The sequence below is a fragment of the Doryrhamphus excisus genome, linkage group LG7 (assembly GCF_037039965.1).
Source record: "Doryrhamphus excisus strain RoL-2023G ecotype Guam linkage group LG7, RoL_Dexc_Guam_v1.1, whole genome shotgun sequence".
In the NCBI taxonomy this organism is placed as follows: domain Eukaryota; kingdom Metazoa; phylum Chordata; class Actinopteri; order Syngnathiformes; family Syngnathidae; genus Doryrhamphus; species Doryrhamphus excisus.
In genome coordinates, this window is record NC_136363.1 from 9,753,213 (window position 1) to 9,777,606 (window position 24,394).

At 42.4% G+C, this 24,394-nt stretch overlaps 1 protein-coding gene and 1 pseudogene across 1 annotated transcript; both read left to right on the forward strand.

Moving 5' to 3' along the window:
* Window positions 1-10,128: 10,128 nt before the first annotated feature.
* mfsd2ab (MFSD2 lysolipid transporter A, lysophospholipid b) lies at window positions 10,129-22,728 on the forward strand. The gene is made up of 14 exons (XM_058047495.2): window positions 10,129-10,388; window positions 12,475-12,600; window positions 13,407-13,531; window positions 16,582-16,705; window positions 17,122-17,200; window positions 17,274-17,449; window positions 17,522-17,612; window positions 17,726-17,844; window positions 18,176-18,259; window positions 19,058-19,141; window positions 19,702-19,814; window positions 19,889-20,032; window positions 20,926-21,102; window positions 21,185-22,728. Exons 1-14 carry the CDS (start codon window positions 10,299-10,301, stop codon window positions 21,234-21,236), a joined length of 1,584 nt encoding a protein of 527 aa, XP_057903478.2. The 5' UTR covers window positions 10,129-10,298; the 3' UTR covers window positions 21,237-22,728.
* Window positions 22,729-23,388: 660 nt separating this feature from the next.
* Window positions 23,389-24,203, forward strand: LOC131101332 (SOSS complex subunit C pseudogene; annotated as a pseudogene).
* Window positions 24,204-24,394: the final 191 nt, after the last annotated feature.

The following is a 24,394-nucleotide window of genomic DNA, read 5'->3' on the forward strand; positions in this document are numbered from 1 at the left end:
AGTTTGGTCCCTGAAGTAATCATAGTGCATATAGTGATTCAGTCAAGAACAGTTGGGGGGGGGGGGGGGGTTGAAGTGGACACAGCTAATGAGCTCATTACTGGAGCATTGTCTACATGTCACATGAATTATCTATGTCCTGAATGTCAGCCCAAGTGAATATGAAAGCAACATTATTTGGAGACTGTAAGAATCATTATTTGCGACTCCACAGTTGCCATGGTTACCAAGCTTTGGGTTAAAAAAAGGCAGCACGTGCCCCCCTCAGCTGTTTTAATGTTGGCAAAATAACACCAACTTTACTTCCTTTGCAAGGTTTACACTATTATTGGAACCATTCAATATTGTAAAACATTAGGTACACCTGCACATTTTAATAATAATGTAATATTTGACACACAATAGGTGAATAGGTGTCCCTAATGCCGTCGGCCATGAGCAAAACAATGAAGTTTCAACAGAAGAAAAATCTGATAGCTGTGGTATGTTCAAGCATCCAAACATAAACAACTCAAGGCCTCCTCCGTTGCAGGAATCATCCCCAGGTTGCCTGCAAGAATGTGATGCCAAGGTTTACCGCTAACAGACAGGGCGTATAACTTGTAAGTTATACTGTATCATCAAACACTAGCTGTACACAATGTAAAAAATGGCAAATCAATCGCGTGAAGCTTCTTCAACCTGCAAGATTGAGCCCAGTTATGTGAAGATATGACGAGTAAAGGCATGGAACCTGCAGGAGATCTAACAAGCGTGCTCTCACACTGCTCCCTGCTGGTCACTTGTGTTACTGCACAAGCACAATATTTGTATTCCTGGTATTAACATTTTTATAAATCACAGCAAAATGTATTAATAATATTTCGTTTTTAAGATAATTGGCAATTTTGTACCTGTGTTTGTAAGCTGTTATGATTGATAAATTCCAGGTGGCAGCATAGAGCACCAAACTAAAGGACGTTGTGTAGGAAAAGTGTATTTATTGCCTAAAGTAGTCCAACACATTCCGGTTGCTTCGTTCATAGATTGCGGGAGTTTAAAAATTTAATAATATTTATACCCCCCTAATCAAAATTCATTCATTCATTTTCTACCGCTTTTTCCTCACGAGGGTTGCGGGGGTTGCTGGAGCCTATCCCAGCTGTCTTCCGGCGAGAGGCGGGGTACACCCTGGACTGGTGGCCAGCCAATCACAGGGCACATATAGACAAACAACCATTCACACTCACATTCATACCTATGGACAATTTGGAGTGGCCAATTAACCTAGCATGTTTTTGGAATGTGGGAGGAAACCGGAATACCCGGAAAAAACCCACGCATGCACGGGGAGAAGATGCAAACTCCAGAGATGGCCGAGGGTGGATTGAACCCTGGTCTCCTAGCTGTGAGGTCTGCGCGCGAACCACTAGACTGCCGTGCCGTCCCCCTAATCAAAATGTTATGTTCAATTTAAAAATTCCACTGTTGGATCTTGAGGAGATTGGAAGTAGGGCTTCAAAATGCAAAATGAAGAAATGGAAGTCAGACATTAAACATTTGATTAGCTGATGAAAGACATAGAATTTATGTTTTCACTAAAAAAAAAACAAACAAAAAAACATCGTACTGCTGCTGAAGTACCACTAGGTGGCGGACGCGTCCCAGCAGTAGGACTCACTGGTAGGCTGGTTGGTAAAGCAGGGATCTCAAAGTCAATTTACTTGGGGGCCACTGGAGCTAGGGTCTGGGTGAGGCTGGGCCGCATCAGGTTTTTTAAAAAAAAAAACACTTTTCCAGGGTTTTGATCTCAGTATGGAAATGAAATGTAATGAAATGTAATGAAATGTATGTAATGCAATGAAATGTAATGGCTACAAGTTGGAACGTCAACACTCATAATAATACGTTTTTGCCACCCACAACACAAAGCTGACATGCGTTGACATTAAAAATATATAACATCTTATCTACGTGGCTTGATTTTACCCTGTTTTCATAATTTACTTCAGTTCAATTTCAATATCGAAACTTTGTGTGGAAACTTTTATTGTGTGGAAAATATTTGGATCCTCCTTTGTGGTGGTTAATTGCTTCCAATATGATTCCTTCTTTAAAATGTAATATTGTTGTAGTTATGGCATAGAAAACCTGCTTACACTTTTCTCAATATGGTTAGAACATAATTGGAGCCCTCTAGAAATGAAATAACACCCCTATAGCCACCCTTTACATTCAAATTACCCAGTATAGTAGATATAATCAGAGAAAATAAGCCATTTAAGACTTGAGTGTGTTGTAATAAATGTGTTCAGGGGTGTGGACAGGAAGTGACATCAATTAAACAGACAATAATAGTTTGTTGTTTTTGTGATCGAGTCTGGTGCTTGTGTCACACCAAACAATTACTGACACATAGTGACCAATGTAGAATACATATTTGTATCTTAGTTCACTTTAATGCTTGACTGTGCCTATTTTAGGCAAGAAAATGTACAATTTGCTTCAATATGCATCATTTTTGACGAATACTAGGCTGTATTCAAACACAAAACAATATGACAACATTGTTTTAGGTAACCTACTCGCTTGAGTCAATATAAAATAAGACGGGAAGGGAAGCAATAAACGTTATCTACAGACACACAGGTAGATAACTGCTAATAGGTTTAGATCAGGGGTCTCAAACTCAATTTATTTGGGGGCCACTGGAGCTAGGGTCTGGGTGAGACTGGGCCACATCAGATTTTCCCAAAAAAAACAAAAAAAAAACGCATTTATTAAAAACAGAAAAATATGCAAACTTTTTCAGTGCTTTGGTTCCAATTTTCTACAATAAAAGCTCTGATAAAACATTCCACTGTTCTCAAATATCTTAATTTTTATTTTTCTGCACAAAATAAGATGAAAAATAAACAAATCAAGAATAAAGAAAATCAATCAGTAATAAATAAATATAATAACAATGATAAAACGGCAAATAATAAAAACTTAAGAAACCACATATAGTTGGTGGGTAGACAAATTATTTTTTTCAGATTAAAATGAACAAAGCATTATTAGAGCCCTGTAGACATGACAAAACACGACTATAGTCACATTTATACTCTTTTATTTAACATATTGCGCAACTGCAGGGTCTTGAGACACATGCTAACTTGCAAACTCAAGATCTAGCAACCTAAACAGTAGCCTCCAAGTTATTTCGTTTAATTTTAAAAAAGCCAAAAACTTACCACTTCCACACGGATAGGGAGGATAACAATTAACTGTTATTTAACCTTTAACATGAACATTAATCAAACGTAATAATTTTTTCTGGGTACATGATACCATACAGCATCCATATCAAACTTGCGCGGGCCGCACTAACATTAAATTTTCATATCAAGGCGGGGGCCTCAAAGTAGTGTCCTGCGGGCCACATTTGGCCCGCGGGCCGCATGTTTGAGACCACTGTTTTAGATAATGATTGCGTGTGTTTGATGGCGGTATGGAAAATAACTGAAGTTGGTAGACTTGAAGTGACTTTTCCGTGTGATTTGCGCTACAATCCTGTGTCGGTCATCAAGGGAATCCAACAGTGTGATATGACACAGCATCACGGACCTCACGTGTCAACTTCTAGGCGTTGAGCTTACTTTTATGGTGACATACACACACACACACACACGTCGTGCACACGTCACACTTTCCATTCTGAAGATAAATAAACCCACCGGTGTGCCTCCTGAGAGCATAACCATACAGAGTCTATTATGGCACCCCAGCTGTTCTTGTCTACCTGCGGACCGTGTCACATGTTTAACACGGTGCTCTTTGGCAGCTATCCAACACAACTTACGCCTCCAATGTTTCAAAAGGCCGCAGAGTTCCTGAGAGTCAAAACGACTTTCAACGGCCTGATGCGACCTTCATAGCTAAATCATTACCCAGGATCACAATGTGGCCTTGCTGCCAGGCACATGAGCTGCCATAAAAACACATATTCTTGAGTTTGACCTGCAACGGCCATGTTATTACAGTTCACGCACTTTGGTTTGCATGTTGCAATGGTTTAATAAGTGACATTGCATTTGATTTACTGTGTCAATGACATTTTAGAGTACCGGAGTACCTGGAGAAAACCCACGTACACATGGGGAGAACATGCAAACTCCACACAGAGATGCCTGATCAGGGACTCGAACCCAGGTCTTACCGATCTCCTGACTGTTTTCCCCGGGTACTCCGGTTTCCTCCCACATTCCAAAAACATGCTAGGTTAATTGGCGACTTCAAATTGTCCATAGGTATGAATGTGAGTGTGAATGGTTGTTTGTCTATATGTGCCCTGTGATTGGCTGGCCACCAGTCCAGGGTGTACCCCACCTCTCGCCTGAAGACAGCTGGGATAGGCTCCAGCAACCCCCATGACCCTTGTGAATGAATATTCATATTTGCACTGAACCATATATATAAAATAACACTTTGATAATGATGTGGAGTGCATGAGAAAGTGAGAAAAAAACATAGCTTTCTTTGACCGCATGTTCATTCATGAACATGTAAAAGCCATGAGTTTTATACCACAACTTTCTACATTTTAAAGCGCATGCAGAGGTAGATCAAATTGTGGACTGCTGACCACTTATGGTACTTGTTATACTTATTCACCTGCCTTCTATTCTTTCTCACAATTCTCCTATTCAGATTTTTTTTTTCTGCATGAAAGTTCCAGGATCTTCACAGATACCTCCATCACGGTCTGGAGCCACACAGCAAGCAGTATTGACAGTAAAAACATATTAAGATACCTTCCCAATATTGAGTGATCTGCTCTCACTCTGTGTACCTGCTGTGCAGAGAACACCTTTCCCTGAGGCAGCTAGCGAGATAACCATTTTGCTCTGTTCTTATACCATTCTTACACCATTCCATTCAAGCTCACAGCCACTTCATCTCGTCCAAGTTCATCTCGACTGGTAGACAGTCGATGTAAACGGCACAACATGGTCAACAACAGTCACTGTGCCAAAGAGGCCATGTCATGTTGATAGTGAAGCAGTTCTATTTGAATATTTGTCTGAAGATATGAACTTTGGAGCGGTCATGTCCTCAACTATTTGTGTGCATTGCCGTGAGGGCTTATTTGCAGAAAGCCAACATGACACATATACAGTGTCAACTTGTTATTACCGCTAGTCATGTGATTACCTTGACTTGTGCTGCCAGCTATTTATTGCCAGCTATTTACTTCCGTGGATGGTAAATCTATACTGCTATACAAGCTATACACAGACTACTCTAAATGATATCTTTTTGCACCAGCATTCACTGCAAGCCTGCCATTAGACAGCGGGGACATCCGGATGTGAGTAGCAACATGTGCGTATTGTAATAGCTTAATGACATACTTATGTACAGTGTGTACTCCATTAGAGGGAGTGGTCTTTAGCGTATTATGGGTAAGTCCCAACACGCTTAGCTGCCAATTCAATTGGATTGGTGTGCAGAATTTAATTTACCGCTTTTCATCACAAGGGTCACGGGGATGCTGGAGCCTATCCCAGCTGTCTTCGGGCGAGAGGCGGGGTACACCCTGGACTGGTGGTCAGCCAATCACAGGGCACATATAGACAAACAACCATTCACACTCACATTCATACCAATGGACAATTTGGAGTGGCCAATTAACCTAGCATGTTTTTGGAATGTGGGAGGAAACCGGAGTACCCGGAGAAAATCCACGCATGCATGGGAAGAACATGCAAACTCCACACAGAGATGGCTGAGGGTGGAATTGAACCCTGGTCTCCTAGCTGTGAGGCCTGCACAGTAACCACATGACGCCGTGCAGCCTTATTCCCAGTATGTTAATTTTATGTATTTATTTGTACAGTTCATAGTTTGGATTAATTATAATATAATATATAATATTTGTTATTGATTGATTCATTCATTCATTTTCTACTGCTTACCCTCACAAGGGTTGCGGAGGGTGCTGGAGCCTATCCCAGCTGTCTTCAGGCGAGAGGCGGGGTACACCCTGGACTGGTGGCCAGCCAATCACAGGGCACATATAGACAAACAACCATTCACACTCACATTCATACCTATGGACAATTTGGAGTGGCCAATTAACCTAGCATGTTTTTGGAATGTGGGAGGAAACCGGAGTACCCGGGGAAAACCCACACATGGGGAGAACATGCAAAGTCCACACAGAGATGGCCGAGGGTGGAATTGAACCCTGGTCTCCTAGGTGTGAGGTCTGCGTGCTAACCACTATGTCACATATTGTTATATAATTTTAATACCATACTCTACCCCAATTCAGACTTTTTTAGGGTCAAAAAAATCATCAAGAGGCATACCGCAACTACTCGGGCTCTCAACGATATAGCAAAAATATTTTTGAAGTGACATGACAATATCCTCACTTCCCCTGCAAGTCCCCCACCTTTGTAGCTATTGGCTGTTCCTGTGTCACGCCCCCCCCCCCTTGTGAGTTTCCATCCCAGCTGCAGCTATGTATACCATGACGCACACAGAGCTCAAGCCTATTGGGACATTCCCCCGCTTCTCCACGCGCCTTCGGACTTTGTTTAGCAACAAATACACACAGACGGTTGATTGTATTTCCACACATAATAAACATAACCTGCATGCAACAACATGTGCGCCTGACTGGGCCCCACTATTTTCCTTTCAACAAAGGCTAATCTAGGACGTTGTCAACTATTTCAATAAAAAGCCTTTTTTTTCTACTTTAGGAACAAGCAAGACAATCCACTGGAACCCATTTGGGTGGATTAAAGCACCAGTCTCTGTGGATGTCTATTGCACATATGTACAGTGGTGTTTGATTTCAATCACCCACTCCTTTCAACAGGTTTTGGGTAAAGTAAAATAAAAGACTGTCATAAAGCAAATGAATTAGGGAAAGGTGGAGTGGTCAAGGCGGCACGGCGGTCGAGTGGTTAGCGAGCAGACCTCACAGCTAGGAGACCAGGGTTCAATTCCACCCTCGGCCATCTGTGTGTGGAGTTTGCATGTTCTCCCCGTGCATGCGTGGGTTTTCTCCGGGTACTCCGGTTTCCTCCCACATTCCAAAAACATGCTAGGTTAATTGGCGACTCCAAATTGTCCATAGGTATGAATGAGAGTGTGACTGGCTGGCCACCAGTCCAGCGTGTACCCCGCCTCTCGCCCAAAGACAGCTGGGATAGGCTCCAGCACCCCTGCGACCCTCGTAAGGAAAAAGCGGTAGAAAATGAATGAATTAATGGAGTGGTCAACACTGAGCTGAAGGTTCCTATAACATAAAAATGGACACACAACACTGTGGGGTGTTGCTGTTTGAAATGGACACAAGCTTCTTTCACACAGAGAGCTGTTGCAGAAGGACCCGGCATTTATCCCCCTGTGTCTTTTATGCAGATACAGTGATGAAGGTATTGCCACAACGGTGTGTGCTTTCACTTGAGATCATTCGTTTTGAGACAATTTCTTGCTATACACAACAGAATGTGAGATGTTTGTGTGAAGTGTTAAACTTCCTGGCGTTGCAGAATTCCCTGACACACGCATTTGCCTCCGTCATTTACGGCTCTGCTACTACTTCCGAAGGCAGGAAACGAATCCCCACTTTCCATGTCTGACTCACACAACGCTATGGGATGGTCCATGTTGCTGTTTTGTTTGCACTTCAAATGCATACTTGCCTCTTTCACACAGAAATCATACACAACTGTAGGATCCCAGTAACGTGGGTGTTGCCGCAACTGTGTGTGTGTTTAACGTCAGATAATTAGAGAATTGCTTGCACAACAACCGGGCGGGAGACCTCAGTGTGAAGTGTTAAAGGAATGCCCTACCTCAGAAGGCCTCAGAAGGCAGATCATTGCCGAGTCACCTCTACTTGATGTCACTGTTTGCAAAGGTGATATGTGAAGATGATGTCTCTTCAGCAATACGATTTAATTTTCCTTCTATTGTACTTCTCTTGGGATTCACAGCCAATTGCAATTTGTTATTTGGCAGAATGATTCCACGTGCACAAGAGATGTAATCCATTTTATTGTCATTTTACAGTGTTGATGTGAGCAGATTTCATTTGTCTGTTCCATGCAGGGGCCTCGACATCCTCCCACATCGGGTAACCCAGAAACAATAGGTAAAATTCCACAATGCAAAATTACCATTTACCGTATTTTCCGGACTATAAGTCACATTTTTTTTATAGGTTGGCTGTTCCTGCGACTTATACTCCAGAGTGACATATAAATGAAAAAACTGTTTATGTTACATAAACACTGGACACCTTTTCTTTTCATGTTAATTTTTTGTGTAGCTGAATAACCATTGTGTTAGCATAAACAAACATAACATAATTACCGTATTTTCCAGACTATAAGTCACACTTTTTTTCATTGGTTGGCTGTTCCTGCGACTTATACTCCAGAGTGACTTATAAATGAAAAAAACTGTTTATGTTGCATAAACACGGGACACCTTTTCTGTTCATGTTTATTTTTTGTGTAGCTGAATAACCATTGTGTTAAGACAGGGGTGGGCAAACTATGGCCCGGGGGCCACATGTGGCCCACCAAGCTTTTGAATCCGGCCTGCCAGTCGCTTTCTAAGTATTTCAACTTTAAACATACAAACTGGCAACATGACTTGCAGGTCGGATGTATTATTTAGTAATAAAAAAAACAACAAAACTGTAAAATATAAAATAAAATGAAAATAAAATTTAAAATAATTCAAGGAATATTCTAAGCATAAAATAGTGTGTGTGTGTGTTAAATATATGTTCTGGTCCCCCGGACAATTTTGTGAACTCAATGCGGCCCACGAGTCAAAAGATTTGCTCACCCCTGTGTTAGCATATCTTACAACTATTCAGCCTGTTCTCTCTTCTTTTATTGTTAGAACTTGCGACTTATACTCCAGTGCGACTTATGTATGTTTTTTCTACCGAATTATGCATTTTTGGCCTTGTGCGATTTATAATCCAGAAAATACGATATATGTTGTCTAATGTTTCTTTTAAAGTTCACAATCCCTTCTAGTCAATGGAGCCTAATGTAATCTGCAGCATGCTAACACATGAACGCAGCGTTATGAACTCACCACATCATAACTCATGAGAGACTTTTTAGAGCTTGGAGTTTATTTATCGGCCGCCTGTAAACAACATCTCCACAGAGATAAAGCATACTCATGTTTGTGCAAAGGGAAGCGGCGGCCACCACCTGAAAAGAGGCAGGAGGCAAATGTGGACGGCCAAGTAAAAAACAGCATTGCAAATATTCACATGAAATGTGTTGGTACACACAGATAAGTATTCACACTTTACTGTACATGGCCACTGCAGACTTCTTGGTATGTATGCACAGCTAAAAGGAGAACTTAACACATGCTGTGCTTCCCAGCCAGAGCAGAGGAGGTTTTGTAAATAAAATACCATGAAGATGCCACATGCAAAAGCGACCAGGTTTGCTCCCACACATGCGGAATGTCGTGGCTTGTGAACAACTTTGATACAGTGGTAGCAGGTCAAATCAACCAAAATATAGCCGGGTATAGATTATACCCCCATGTAATATATCTTTTTTTGAGGTAGTTCATGAATTACCTGCAATGCAAAGCAGCCCATCTTATTATTGCTCATACTTATTCTTTATTATTATATCTGATCTAGTCTGTTATATACCCTTGGGTATAAAATGACAATACTATACCTGAATTCAGGATTCTTAAACATTTGACTTTTTTCTGATGTTGATGATGCAACAGAATTCTGACATGGCACCACTGCAAGGGGAGCCAATCAGAACGCTAGGATGGCTATCTCTATGCTTAGTACAAATCCTTGTGGCATATTTGGATGGTACTGTCATGATACGCTTTGATGCCTTTGCTGATATAACTCCGTTTCGTATCAGGATCTCCTGATAATAATGGCTCCTTTTTATGTTGTTAAATTGGCACAAAATGGTATCTTAAATCCGGTCAAACGGGAAATACACTTGGCTTCGGTCATCTTTTCCAGGATGATGTCGGGTGCCAACCTCACAGGATGAGCGTGAGCATTCTGATGACGTGTACGGAGGGGCGTGGCCTAACGTGGTGTGAATGGTACGTTAAAAATGGGCGGGGAGCTCCAAATATGACTACGTCTGCCTTCTTCACGTCCACCACTGCATCCTCGCTCCTCGTTATCTAGACACCGACGACTATACTGAGCCTCAATTTTTATACATATTTTTTTTCCAAGAATTTTTTGTTTTCTATTTTTCTGTGTCGCGATACGAAGGAGCTCTTCTGCTATGGCCAAAGGAGAAGGAGGAGAACAATACTCCAACGCCAGTTTGTTGAATAAACCGGTGGACTCTGAAAGCCTCAAGCTTGCTGGGAAGGTGGGTACATTTATTAATTAAACATCCACACGATTGACTGTGGTGAGGTTTAAATTAATGATACAATAACCGATGAAAAGGTGGAAGCTTTAACGTGCACGCCTGCCTTGAATGAATGAGAGCACGCCGGCCGGTTCAAATTGTCATCATTTGAAGGGAGTGACTCATGGGAGTCGTTGCTAACCGCGTATTTCATATATCCTTATCTCCACGCCTTCCACAATAATTGGCAGAAAAGGGTAATAAATGAATTTGAAGTTTAACCTGCATAATATATCAGGTAGATGTGTAAATGTGGACGCGCCTTTTTATTTCTTACCAACACTTTCGCCACAGCCCTTTTATGGGGTTAAAATACATTTATGTATTACGGTTGCTTTTTTTTTTTAAAGCGTTGGCACTCAAACACAATGGACATTTTTACGTTATAATTGTAGTTTAGTAGTCTGCAATGCTTGTGGTGAACCCTGTGATCAAGAGCTAAATTCAGAGGCCACTCTTATTTTTTCCCCCCTCGTCTGCTTTTAGCTAGCTTGAATAATGCCTAGTGTGGCTCATACAAACGTCAAATTAAGACTGCAAAGTCGTTATTTTGTTTTCATGTAACTGAACAAAAGATATACTTGAATTGATATGTCTGATGTAGCTCTTATGATATACTATCTTCCACATGAAATTCATTGATTCCATAGCTTTAATTAGTGGTGTGTTCAAGTTCTCACCAAGTTAGCATTTATGCCAGTTTTGTAAATCACAATTACAAATGTTATTAATTTGCAAGTGTGTGCTGTTTAGAAATATATTAGTATGTGGCATTGCAGCATAAGTGAAATCAACTTGTATGTCGTGGGAGGAGTTTCTTTTTTTTTTTTTTTTACAAATCGACAGCTGGATTCGACAGGCTGCACCCACCAACCCGACGTGTCGTTCGAGACAAGACATACAGCTCAGATTTTTTTCCCATTCACTTTTTCTCTTAAATAGCTTATAAAATGGCTTCATACTTAAGTTTAATATTTTAATATAAAGAGGATATCTGTTTGTTTTTTCTTGTCTATCCGGTATCCAAAAACCCAACAATCCCTGCAGATAGCATCAACCCGGAAGTAGTTAGGTACTCAATATAGGGTCAACTTTATTTATAAAGCACATTAACAACCACAATATACAGTACACTATAGCTGTGATATTGAGCTAGCGGAATTATCTGGTCTAATTTTCTTTATTTAAAAAAAAAGGAAAATGTTATCACTGCATTTGACTTAACTCACTCGGAGTACCTGTTATGTGATGGCTCAGTCATTCAAATTTAAATTTGTACCGTTTGAATGGCCCCAAGTATCTTGTTACAGAGATTTGTCACCTAACTGCTCTGTGTATATTAACAACAACACAAAAGAGGTTTTATTTGACTTTGTATGTGGTCAAAGAGGGGACAGTGTCATATTTCCCATATGCACGTCATGTACATGTTTGAAGACGGATAGTCTCTCTGCAGGTCAAGGTCAGTATACTTATATCACCATCAACAAACGTTTAAAGAGATTTCAGAGTGGACCGGTTACTAATGAGCAAGGCTTTTTGATTGGTCAGTAAGGAGGGTGTGTGTTGTTTTGGGTCAGAGAGGCTGTTGAACCAGGCAGTGGTCCAGCCCAAGGCTTCTGCCAAGGTGCCCCCATCAAAAATGGGCATGTGACAACAGGGTGTTTTCATTCCTGGGATTTAAGACACAAAAAAAGATCAGTGTTGTCAGTTCACTACATAATACCTTTTTAAAACTTTGCCAGTGGGATAACTCTGAATGCATTCTTTCTTTTATATGAAACCGGTTAAAACAGGCGAGACTGTAGTTTACTTTTTTTTTTGTTAGAAAGCCAGGGGAATATAAACTGTGTTCAGTCCTTCTTTTGCATGGGTGGGTCTGGCCGGCCATTGCCTGACTGCCAGATTCGTCAGCTGCAAACACTATTAAGGGCTCTTTCTGTAAAATGTTCCTGTATCCAATCAAATTTTAAAGCCATGAGCTCTGAAAGCTAGTGAATCTGTTTAAATGTAATTTTTGTTCTTCTTCCTCATGTTTTGACAGCACGAACAAAGGAACAGATTGTCGGTCTGCAACAAGATCTGCTACGCCATTGGTGGAGCGCCCTACCAGATCACAGGATGTGCCTTGGGCTTCTTTCTGCAGCTCTATCTGCTCGATGTAGCGCAGGTAGGTTGCTTGAGTTCATGTCCTAACTCATTTAGACAAGCCCTTAGCACGGCCCAACGTTTCTACTGTTGACTCTTTTATAAGGCGTCCTGTGAGTGGTGCTGGTTGACTTCCAAGTTGTTTCAATTTCAAAATATCTCCCGACAGATAATACAAAGCCAATTTAGTTTTAACATGTACAGGCAAAGTTTAAAGTGTGATTTTAACAGAGGTTGCACTGCATTTTATCACACCCATGCCCTCACTGACTCCAACAGCTTATGTCTGTTTAGTGAGCTGTTATTCTCTCAAAGCATGTGCTTTAAGGTCAAAGGGTGTTAGTTGAGCCCTTGTGTTATTTCACATGCAGTAAAATGAGTGGTTAAACTTACTCATTACAAGTTACTCATTACAACAGAACAAGGCTTATTATAGTATAAAATATGAAGTGTGTTTGGCAGTTATGTTCTTAATTGGCGCCGACACTAATCTGATGGCGGAGGCCAACACGGCGGTGAAAGTCAAGGGCTCCCCAGGGTATTGCGTTGCCACCAAGATGGTTGGTTAAACATCTATTGTGTGACCCAGTGTGGTGCAGTTTGTACAGTGAGTAGCGCTACATTCATCCTGCAGGGCTTGTCTGAGCAACATTGTGGGATCACAGGAGGACCAGCTAAGCTGCAAAGTGGCACTGTCACTATTTTCTAAGCTCTCACTGTTGGATTTTAAAGCTAGCCTACTAATGAAGTGGCAGAAGACGAAATAAAGCTCTCAAATATGTCCAAGAAAAGTGGTTTCTGTACTCAATGTGTCTTCTCATTTGGCAGCTGGATCCTTTTTACGCCTCAATCATCTTGTTTGTGGGCCGGGCATGGGACGCAATAACCGACCCCACAGTGGGTTTCCTGGTCTCCCGGAGTCCGTGGACACGTTTTGGACGCATGCTACCCTGGTAGGTGTCCTTGCATAAGCCTCCATATACGATCACGGGAAGAAAATAAGACGCATGTATTTTTGAGGAGGTAAAGACTTTTTCTCCAGATTTATAGCGCACACAAAGGTGACATTTTGCACAACAACATGGCACCGCTGTTCAACCCCACAACTTGCAACGACTTGCGTTTATTCACACGGCTACAAAACGCACACTATAACTTCAGGGTTTTTAGCCTAATGAGCACAAAATTTACAAAACATTTGAGGCGGCCTGACAAGCACATGCCTGTAAAATTTGAGCAAGATTGTTTGCAAAAAAATGGCCACCATCAGGTAAACTTTGCGGGGGCACTGGACTAGGCAACAAATTGCCCATGTCTCATTGACAGTTTGTCTAATGAGTCAAAAACTTTGTGGCTATCTATATTTCACAGACACCCCCCCACACCCCAACATGTAATTTCTCAGCAGCAGGGGATTTAAGCTATGCTGAGTCAAGGATGAAGAGATGAAGGTTTCTGGCAGTACTGTAGAGGGCGGGGCCTTACACACACTAAGTCCTTGTCATCCTCGTACGAGGTTACCATGGGTCATTCTGATGCAATCACTACGATGCCACTTCCTGTTCACCAACCCCAAGCACCCCTCTGCCAATGGCATGTTAGCTATTTTTTGGGGGGGTGTCTTCTGCAGGTGTTGCACTTGCACATTTCCCACTGTGTAACCTTCAGCAGTACCCTGATAAATATAACCCCTATCTGCTACTTTGCATTTTCACACACACCCTCCCCCCTTACCCATTTTAAGAGATTTCCACTGAAGCTACTGGGTGAAATTTCTAAGAAATAGAAACAGCCAGATTGTCTAGTCTGCAGTGCCTTCGAGTGGACGTACTTCTATAGAGGTCCCGTCATGCTTGAGGCCCCTTTCGCACAAAGGTCGCAGACCCTTTTCTTTCGTGCCATCCACCTCCCCCCATTTCTTTTTGCCCCTCAAAGTCTGCCTGTGCCCTCTGCTCTTTTCCCCCCCACCGGTGGCTCCTTGGTTGCGCATGTCTGAGGGGTATAAATGACACTGTTATGTGAGAGAAGTTGGGTGTAGCGTGTCAGAGGTTGCTGTCAGCACAGGCTGAACATGAGGGCGAGCAGTAAAGGTGAAGGAGACCACAAGGGTGGAAGGGTTTCATTTGAAAAGGAATGATTCAGATTTTACGTTCCCTGTAAAATAACTAATTCCTGAGAAGGTGCTAGTACGAGGTTTATATAATCAAACTCTTCCGAGAACTCACAGCTAAATCCTTCCTTTGTATACTGTGCCATTTCTTTAGCTCATATGTGATGTTTCCACTCAGACTTTTCCCTTGTAAATACCAGGTCATTTGGCCTTGCGTTCCTTTTTCCTCCCATTGCTCCCCCCCCCCATCCAAGATGTGGCAATGGTGGCTAGAATGATGTGGGAGTGGGAAGGAATCACCGGCATGCTCGGAAGCGCTGAGGGCACGTCACTTCACAAAGATGTGTGCAGAAAAAAAAGCATGGAGGAAGCAGCACAGAGTCTTCCATATTTCACTAGTGTGGGTGTGTGTGTGTGTGTGTGTGTGTGTGGAAGCGGGGGGGGGAGGGTAGACCAGTGAGCTCAGTCTCTGATTGGTCCAGCCCACAACACACCATCTATTTCAACCAATGAGACCGCAGCTCTTGGGTCCTCGGATGTTTTTTTTTTTTTCCTCCTCCGAGCAGTCGCACCAAAAGGTTACTACAGTTCATGTTGTAGAATGAAATAGTTGTTACTACACAGCCGTTTGCTGCCAAGTTCCCCAAACATAATTAATGAGTAAATGATGCTTAGCAGCCAAAGTACTAGATGGAATGACATAAATAGATTGAATCAATATACATAACTTATGTTATATACATATATGTTCTTACTGCGCAAAACAAATATTTAATCACGTGTTTAAACATGTATGCGCGTACTTAAAGCCAATGCCCCAGTCCTTTTGATGGCATGATGAGACTGAACATTTTGCAATCCTGCACAGACTTAAGGCCTTGTCACTGCAAGAAACTATTTGATGATGTTGCACAGAAGGTCAAATGCTTCAAACCCCCCTTGAGTACAGTTAATCAGATCATAAGCGTGGCAGGATATACCTACTGCATGTTTTATGTGTTTAATTGTACCCCCACTGGAATATATTATGTAATATTCTAATATAATATTATGTTATAGTGTAGTATAGTATACGGTATTATATTTTATATTATATTATATTATATAATTGCTATACAAGGGGGACCGCCAAAGTGATGTACTATATAATAAGACTCAAATAAAAGAAAACTAATCACCATAATAAACAAACAGGGATATAATTAGAGCTTTCACAGTCGCATCTGCTTTGTACTTGTATAATAATGAATTATATTTCTTTTATTGTATTTCACAGCCTGTCTGTCGTAAAATTCCATTTGTGGTGCTCTGGTTATCATCACACTCCTTGTCTCCAGCTATGCCTTTCTACATGGAAAGCATCTACTTCCGCTGTGACGCGTACGTTCCTATTGTGTCTGATAAGGATGACTCACCTCGACCCAACCTGGTTAACATTTCCAGGCCACACCACGGATGTCCTGGTTCTTTGTATCTGGAGGCGTGGTTTCCTTTTAAGTTGTGACCAGGGAACATGGCACTGCGCGGGGGGAATGGATTAGACCCTATGCGGATCCTTACTACCAAGCTTGGGGTTATTAACCATTTCAAATAATCAATATTTACTGTTCGAGTAGCATGATTTGTTCTTCCCTATAACCCCATATCAGCTCGGCTTGAAGCTAAAGTATGTCGACACCTTCCACAGAGTCATCAAATCATGCGTGCACACGAGCGTGACGTGTCAAGACCAACTAATGAGTCTGTGAAGTTGGCAGCGCTTGAATGGATGATGTCCTGCGAATGCACTTATGTCTTACGCAACGGGTTCCCATGTTTTGTTTGTTGCCTGTGTCACGTACCGCGAGGGTCACGTTTTCACCCACGGTTCCTCTTTCTCCCCATTCCGTGCAGGATCCTGCTGTCAACCCCTCTGGCAGTGCTCTCCTACTTCCTAATTTGGTACGTCCCCCCCTTTGAAGACCACAAAGTCATCTGGTACCTTTTCTTCTACTGTCTCTTCCAGACCCTTCAAACGGTGAGTATGGCACATACCTAATAAATATTTCCTTCCAATAGCCTCTTCCTCACTGCATACAAAAGCCGGCGTCTTCCCACCTAAGTTGGTGCCAAATTATTGGAATGTGGGGGATATAGTTGTAGCAACATACTGTTTTTCTGGGTTCTGTGTAAAAGGAACAGGAAGGAAAGAAAGAAAAGGAAAGGGCAGATTTGCGGCATCTCTGTGTAAAAGATCTTATTATGACGACTTGAGTTATGCATTATCCCACCAACGTCAGCTGGGATAGGCTCCAGCATACCCCAGTGATCTGAGTGAGGATAAGCAGCATGGAAGATGGATGGATGGATGGATTATGCATTACTTGTAATGGGATGCATTGATTTTAAAGTTTTTACTTTACATGAGTGTAAAAGTAAACGTGTCTTTTTCAGTGCTTCCATGTGCCATATTCCGCCCTGACGATGTTCATCAGCTCAGAGCAGAAAGAGAGGGACTCGGCGACTGCTTACAGTGAGTAGTTTTCTAATTATACTTCCTCAAGGAGGTGACAGCTCTCTGTTAAACGTCTCTGTCCTCCCATTAGGGATGACTGTGGAGGTTCTAGGCACTGTGCTTGGTACCGCCATCCAGGGCCAGATTGTGGGCATGGTCAACCCGCGCTGCGTCCCAGGACCGGCTGAGATTTTGGCAAATGTGAGCAACTCCTCCGCGTTGGCCAGCCTCAACGACACGGAGCACGCCATCTCTCTGGAGCACACGGTACGCACATCCCTCACTCGGGTTCCCTTTCCACTTCAGGAAGTGCGTTTCTGACCGTTTCTTTCTCAACAGAGGACGGCCTACATGATCGCCTCTGGTGTCATCTGCCTGATCTACATCCTGTGCGCTATTATTCTCTTCTTTGGTGTCAGGGAGCAGAAAGGTGAGGAGTTGTCGACTTTCTTCATCGTCTGCGAGCGCATGTCTTTAGCTGTATGACTTAAATATCTCATGACCAGCAATCAAGACTCATGTTTTCTTTGTTATCCCTTTCAGAGTCCAGTCGTCCTAAGTCGGAGCCCTTGTCATTCTTCCAGGGCATCAAGCTGGTGATGGGACATGGGCCCTACGCTAAACTGGTCATGGTCTTCCTCTTCACTTCATTAGCATTCATGGTACGCATTTACAGAGTACTGAGGTGAAAAATATTTTATAAGCAATTTTGGCATCAGTCTTCTTTAGACGACAAACCCATTGAGACTCAACACTGCCCCCGCTGGCTGCAGCCAAGTAGTGCACTCCATTTTGATTTAATTGTTTCAGCAATTGGTTACACACAACAGAGTTCTCCGCAACCATTAATCAGCTAATCAATGTGGTTTGAGTGGGCTGCATCCAGTGGTACGCATGGACACCAGAGAATTATTCTGCTTAATATGCTTGGTCTAAGAAGTTGGCTTGATGGCTTGAGAGTTGACTTGATGTCACTCTTTCTTTCGTCTGCAGCTCCTCGAGGGAAACTTCGCTCTGTTCTGCAGCTACACCCTGGGCTTCAGAAACGACTTCCAGAACATCCTACTGGTCATCATGGTGAGTCCAAATGCACACGGCAGCAGCAGGTGCCATTTCAGCTCGGCTGTTGCCATAACGGTGTCCCTCGGTGGCGTACTGTAAGCTAAGCAGTAACCTTCAGAGTGTAGACAAAAGGCTTCCCTCTCAGGGTTTGCACATAAATCGCTGGCAGTCACAAAGCTGGTCTGTCTGTACTCCATTAGCGCACAATGGGAGTTCTCACTGTCCATTTCCATAACATGGGTGTGTGTGCCCAGCTCGAATGCCACCCCATTCCCACAGATAGACAAGAAGCCTCCGCAGCAGCGCTTGATGTGAATCATTTCCCCCCTTTTTAATTAAACACGCAATATAATCTACCGTGGCAGGCAGGGCAGACTAGGGGAGGAGAAAGTTCAGGTTGGCAGGGTCGAGCAGATTACGTTGTTAGATCCTTCACTTCATGCAAAGGATTATGGAGCCGATGGGGAGAATTAACATTTATTTAGAGAGATGACTTTTTCCACTAATCACAAAGCTGTGGAAGAAAGCATCTCCTGCTGGGATGAAAAGCAAACACGGTGCTGATCCACAAAGGAAATTGAGGAGGACCAACACTGGAAAACACTGTTTATCCTGGTTTATTCTGTGTATGTATTTGACTGCTGACCCCTTCATAACAACCAGTGGAATTCACCCAACGTTATACTGAAACATTTTGTGTATCTGTCCGTTATTTTCCACATATTTCCGCACTAAATTGAGATTTTTTTTTTTTAAATGCGCATTGATGTGAAACGTGGCGTTAACCAGAGTGTAAATTTCCCTCTCCCACAGCTTTCTGCCACACTGACCATCCCCTTCTGGCAGTGGTTTCTCACCAAATTTGGAAAGAAGACGGCAGTGTACGTCGGCACATTGGTAAGGCCCAAAGCAACGTTCCCGAACAGGAATGTTTTGTTTTGGAAACACATTATTTCTGCAAGGGCAGGTATAGTAGGGTTGATTGATTGCTGTGAGGTTTTTAGTAGTACAAGCATGGAATATTATAAGTCGAGTGACACTGGAGTTTAAAGAAAATAAGGGGCTATAACAGAGAAAGCACAAAGCTAACTGTCTCAAGTGTGCTGGGAAATAGTTTCTAGCTTTTCATGTTTCATTTTTATGATGTTTAGATGTTTTAGTGCCTACATCTGAGAGCAATAAATTTTAATTCTATGATAAACCTTGGTAGGGGCTGCTGTTTTGGTTAGCAACAGACTAGCATTTGGAAAACTGAGCCAATTAGAGTTGGCAACCACGACGGCTACTTGTGGTGAGGTGCTTAATGGTTTCGAATGAATGACGCACCCAGTGATTAATATAGACGGTGTCTATTGGAATGCATGGCGTGTTACTCCATCATCAGAAAACCACACCCCCTCCATCATGTTTGACGTGACTTTAAATGACTTTTATTGTGGGTTTCCTCCTCTCTCCAGGCTGTAGTTCCCTTCATGATCCTGGTAGTGTGTATGAAGAGCAACCTCATCGTCACCTACGTCGTCTCCTTCGCCGCCGGAGTGGGAGTGGCCGCAGCTTTCCTTCTGCCATGGTAAGAACTTTTTGCTGTGCGTCCGACACTTAACAATGACCACGGTGGTCTGACCGTGTGGTCTCGTCCATCAGGTCCATGCTGCCGGACGTCGTCGACGACTTCCAAGTACACAACCCGCAAGCCACCGGCCACGAGGCGCTCTTCTACTCTTTCTATGTCTTCTTCACCAAGTTTGCTTCCGGAGTCTCCCTGGGCATCTCCACGCTCAGTTTAGAGTAAGCACTCTCACATCACCACTAAGGGAGCGCCAAACTGCTGGTTCAGCATGCATGTGGTAAACAACTAAAATAAAGTAAAACTACTTACCTTTTCAAGATGCCAGAAAGGCACATAATACACAGAAATGAACTATAACATGTATTTAATTTTATCACCGGGGCGGCACGGCGGCATGTGGTTAGCGCGCAGACCTCACAGCTAGGAGACCAGGGTTCAAGTCTACCCTCGGCCATCTCTCATGTTCTCCCCGTGCATGCGTGGGTTTTCTCCGGGTACTCCGGTTTCCTCCCACATTCCAAAAACATGCTAGTTTAATTGGCGACTTCAAGTTGTCCATAGGTATGAATGTGAGTGTGACCAGTCCAGGGTGTACCCCGCCTCTCGCCCGAAGGCAGCTGGGATAGGCTCCAGCACCCCCGTGACCCTTGTGAGGAAAAAGCGGTAGAAAATGAATGAATGGTTATCACCCGAAAATGTATGTTGAACTTATGGGACCCTGGACTGTATTTCTTTGGATGTGCGTACAATTTTTTTTTTCCCGTACCCCCTCCCTTCTGCTGGCCACATGGACACAAAAGTCGTGTGATTAGACGTTAATCCAGATCTGACAAATCCTACATCAAAGCGGGAGATTTCTATGATTTAATTCCAGCTATCATGCTCCTATCACATGATGGACCTTACAGTCAAGTGTGACTTTTATATAGTTACATGAAATATTCCACAAAAGAGAGTAACCCCCCATGTTTCATCTTCTCAAGGGACAGTGCAGGTGTCCTTTCCAGGGGATAGTAAATGTACATGTGCCGTACCCTGACTACCCTGAATATAGCCAGGTTTCATAATTTAGAAGATATCATGTAATACAATTTTTTTTCCTTTCATCTAGTTTTGCTGGCTACATCTCTCGGGGTTGCTCCCAACCGGCAGAAGTGGACATCACTTTGAAAGTCCTGGTGTCCGCCGCCCCCATATTCCTCATCATAGTCGGCCTGACTATCTTGTACACGTATCCCATCGACGAGGAGAGGAGGCAAGGCAACCGAAAATTGCTACAAGAGCAAAGGTAGGATTTTTTAGCAGTAGCTCCTCATGTCTTGCAAGGTTTTGGAAAAAAAAGAAGTTTTTTTTATCTTTTCTTCTCACAGGGACGAGGCCGATTCTGAATCGGAATCAACAGAACTTTCCAACATGATCTAGCATGTTTACTCTCGGACCAATACAGTTGACAGGGCTGGCATTTTGCACTGGGCGGGACCGAGTGACCTGGACCCGTCGCATCTTAGGGACACTGCCTTGTCCCGTCACGCTGCTGCTGCTGCTATTTTTTTCAAGAGGCTACAATACCTGCAAAGCGGATGCGCAACAAGCGTTTTTTTTTTTTTTGCATTTGTGAATATTTGCCAATCTGATATTTACACGCTTGTCAGGTCTCTGAAGCCTTACACTTTGTACTGCCAAAAACCTCTTTTTGTTTTTCATCAAGCGTGACTTTGATCCCAATTGAAAGTGCACAAAACCCATCCCCTTTTTTTATTTTTTATATATAAATCCAATGACCTTGAGCACTGCGTCTGTGCCTTAGTTTCAGCTCAGTTATACACCTGACACTTCACCACAAGGTACTTGGTCTGGAGTCATTGGCTGAATACAATTCCACACAGCCCGATTGTTCCCATCGCAATCAGCTTCAAGGGTTTGTTTTTGTTCTGCACGATGATTAAACCACTACAACACAGAGCATCCTTTTAAAAAAAAAAAATTACTATTCCTTATAGAACTGCTAATGAGGACAGGAAAATGCATCTTTACGGTCGCGCTGACTGAATCTTGAGGTATAAAGATGACGACAGCCAATACAAAATCTGTGATTATGTTATTTAAGTATTTATTAGTTCTGATTTTACCATTTTTGACCTGCGAAGTCATGCTTCCTGCAGTATTTAAACCTATTTAAGGTAGAATCCATAGTATGAAAATAAATACACTAACATGCCATTTAATGCATGTTGCTTCTGTCTCTGTATGCAATTAAGACTGGACGCACATACTTGTAAAAAAAAAAAGAAAAAATTGAATGTTGAGGAATGAGTGTATGTTTCTCGGCTGTATGCTTTTCTTTCTGTATATAGGTGTTTTGTTATAGGATAAACTGTGATGTTTTGTGAAAACGGGATTGACCATTCATATCCATCGATATGGAGTAGTGTACATACAGTCTCCTATGTTATACATACATCGCCGACATGCTCCGGACAACCGGGGCACTCGTGAAGTCTTTTGCCTTTTTGTCCACATTAAAAAAAAAAAAAAGTATTTTTAAATCCTTTCCTCAATTGTAAAGGATACTGTACATGTCATCATTGTGCCATTTCTCACTAACTGTAATCATTGTATATTCTGTAAATGTTCATTTTTGAGGGGGTGAAATGGCAGTTGAATCGAATTTCCCTTGGAACTTTTGAGGCTGTGAGCCAAGTGTGTGAGCTTCAATTCCAGATGGGGACACACACACACGCACACACACAAATGCCTTGTGTACATGCCTCCCTGTGTGCATATGTAAATATTGTTTGTAAAACTTGTAAATATCTTTGATATATTTGTGACTGCAAGTGACTTGATGTACCCTGTACTGTAGTTATTTAAGGACAACAATGGCAATTGAAAACAATAAATGGTAATGGAAAAATGATGTCAAAATACTGTTTTATCAATTTGGACTATAGTAATGATTCTGTTTATTTTTAACATATTTAACAGTGTTAAATCAAATTACATCAGATCTACGAAATTCAACATCTCAGAAGTATGACGAGGATCTTATTTAATCTTCCATGCATCAGCAACTACCATTAGTTTGTGCCAAACCTGTTAATATTACCATTTTCTAACAAAGAGCTACACAATGTGGAACTGTAAAATGACTAGATTAAGGTTTATAGATGAATAAAAGGGTAGTGGTAGAAAATACTTGCAAAAAATTCAAGGAAAATGTAATTTTCAAGACACATTTATAATCTATTTATTCACCTATCTATACAAACGTAAAAAATAGAAATGTCATGTTTTTTTTAATCGCGTCTCAATATTAGTTGGTGGCTCACTGCTGACACCTAGTGTCTATTTACTGTAACAACATTTTTCCTGGTTTGTTTCATCTGCTGTGACAAACATTACCTCGACAAAACAGATAATACGACAGATAATAAAAACTATCTAAATATTACATATAATCACACCACTTGTTGACAAACGAACGCCAACAACCCAAACAAAAGTATACGTGTACACTCCGAACCGAAAGATGGCGACACCGCGCTATTAAAACACGAGGAAACCAGACCGGAAGTGTGGTATTGACGAAAGCGCAACATGTAAATCGGAAGTGGAAGATTGACACGGGTTGATACGGCCATGTAACATTAAAAACAGCTTGTATGTTGTTTTTATTCTTTTAACTGTGCTTCTGTCCTGACATGGCTGCCGTCACCCCTCCTGGGCAACAAGGCTTTCCCACCAAGACCCGAGTAGCCATCCTGGCGGAGCTGGACAAGGAGAAGCGGCGGCTGTTGCAGACGCAGTCCATGAGCGACCCCGGAGCCAACACTCCTCTGTCCTCCGGCAGAAGCAACGCCAAGGAGACGAGGGACAGCGCGGAACAGCAGCACATCGCCGCCCAGCAGAAGGCCGCCCTGCAGCACGCACACGGCCACTCGTCAGGCTTCTTCATCACGCAGGACTCATCGTTTGGCAACCTCATCCTTCCGGTGCTTCCACGCTTGGAGCCTGACTTTTAATCACCCACAATCCTCTGGACACTCGGAACTCATGGCATCAGATTGTCACAATATCTTTGTGACATTGACATTTCATCTGCATATGACACAAGAATAAATCATGTAATAAAGAACTTCAGTGCACTGTATCTCTCTGCTATCTTCAACTGGTGGCCCGTGGGCCAAACCTGGCACGGAAATGACATCATCCAGGCCCGCTTGATTTGTAACATTTGTCATATAAACCATCTTAGGCTAGTATTTTGGCAGTATGTTCTTTAAAACACCTGAGTGCTCGTGTCATTTAGAGGATCTTTGCTTTGGGAGTAGGTTCATTAAAAACAGCATAGCGCTCCTGTCAATAAAACAATCTTTGACTAGGATTCACAGCAGTGTTCTTTCTTTTTAAATAGAGGATCTTTCACTCGATTTTTGCAATATGTCCTTACAAACACAACAGCTCTCTGTTATTGTAGAAAAAATCGTATTTACCGAAAACAAACATGAACAGCTGTAGTTATGGAGCGCCGTTCGCTCAGCATTCGATTGCTTTTCCTTGTCATGACAGGCAGGCGTGGC

Excerpts from the sequence above, each read along its gene's own strand:
- mfsd2ab (XM_058047495.2), top strand. The coding sequence starts at position 10,299 with ATGGCCAAAGGAGAAGGAGGAGAACAATACTCCAACGCCAGTTTGTTG. Across the intron at positions 18,260-19,057 it reads ACATCCTACTGGTCATCATG|CTTTCTGCCACACTGACCAT; the intron begins GTGAGTCCAAAT and ends CCTCTCCCACAG. Across the intron at positions 19,815-19,888 it reads GCAGCTTTCCTTCTGCCATG|GTCCATGCTGCCGGACGTCG; the intron begins GTAAGAACTTTT and ends CTCGTCCATCAG.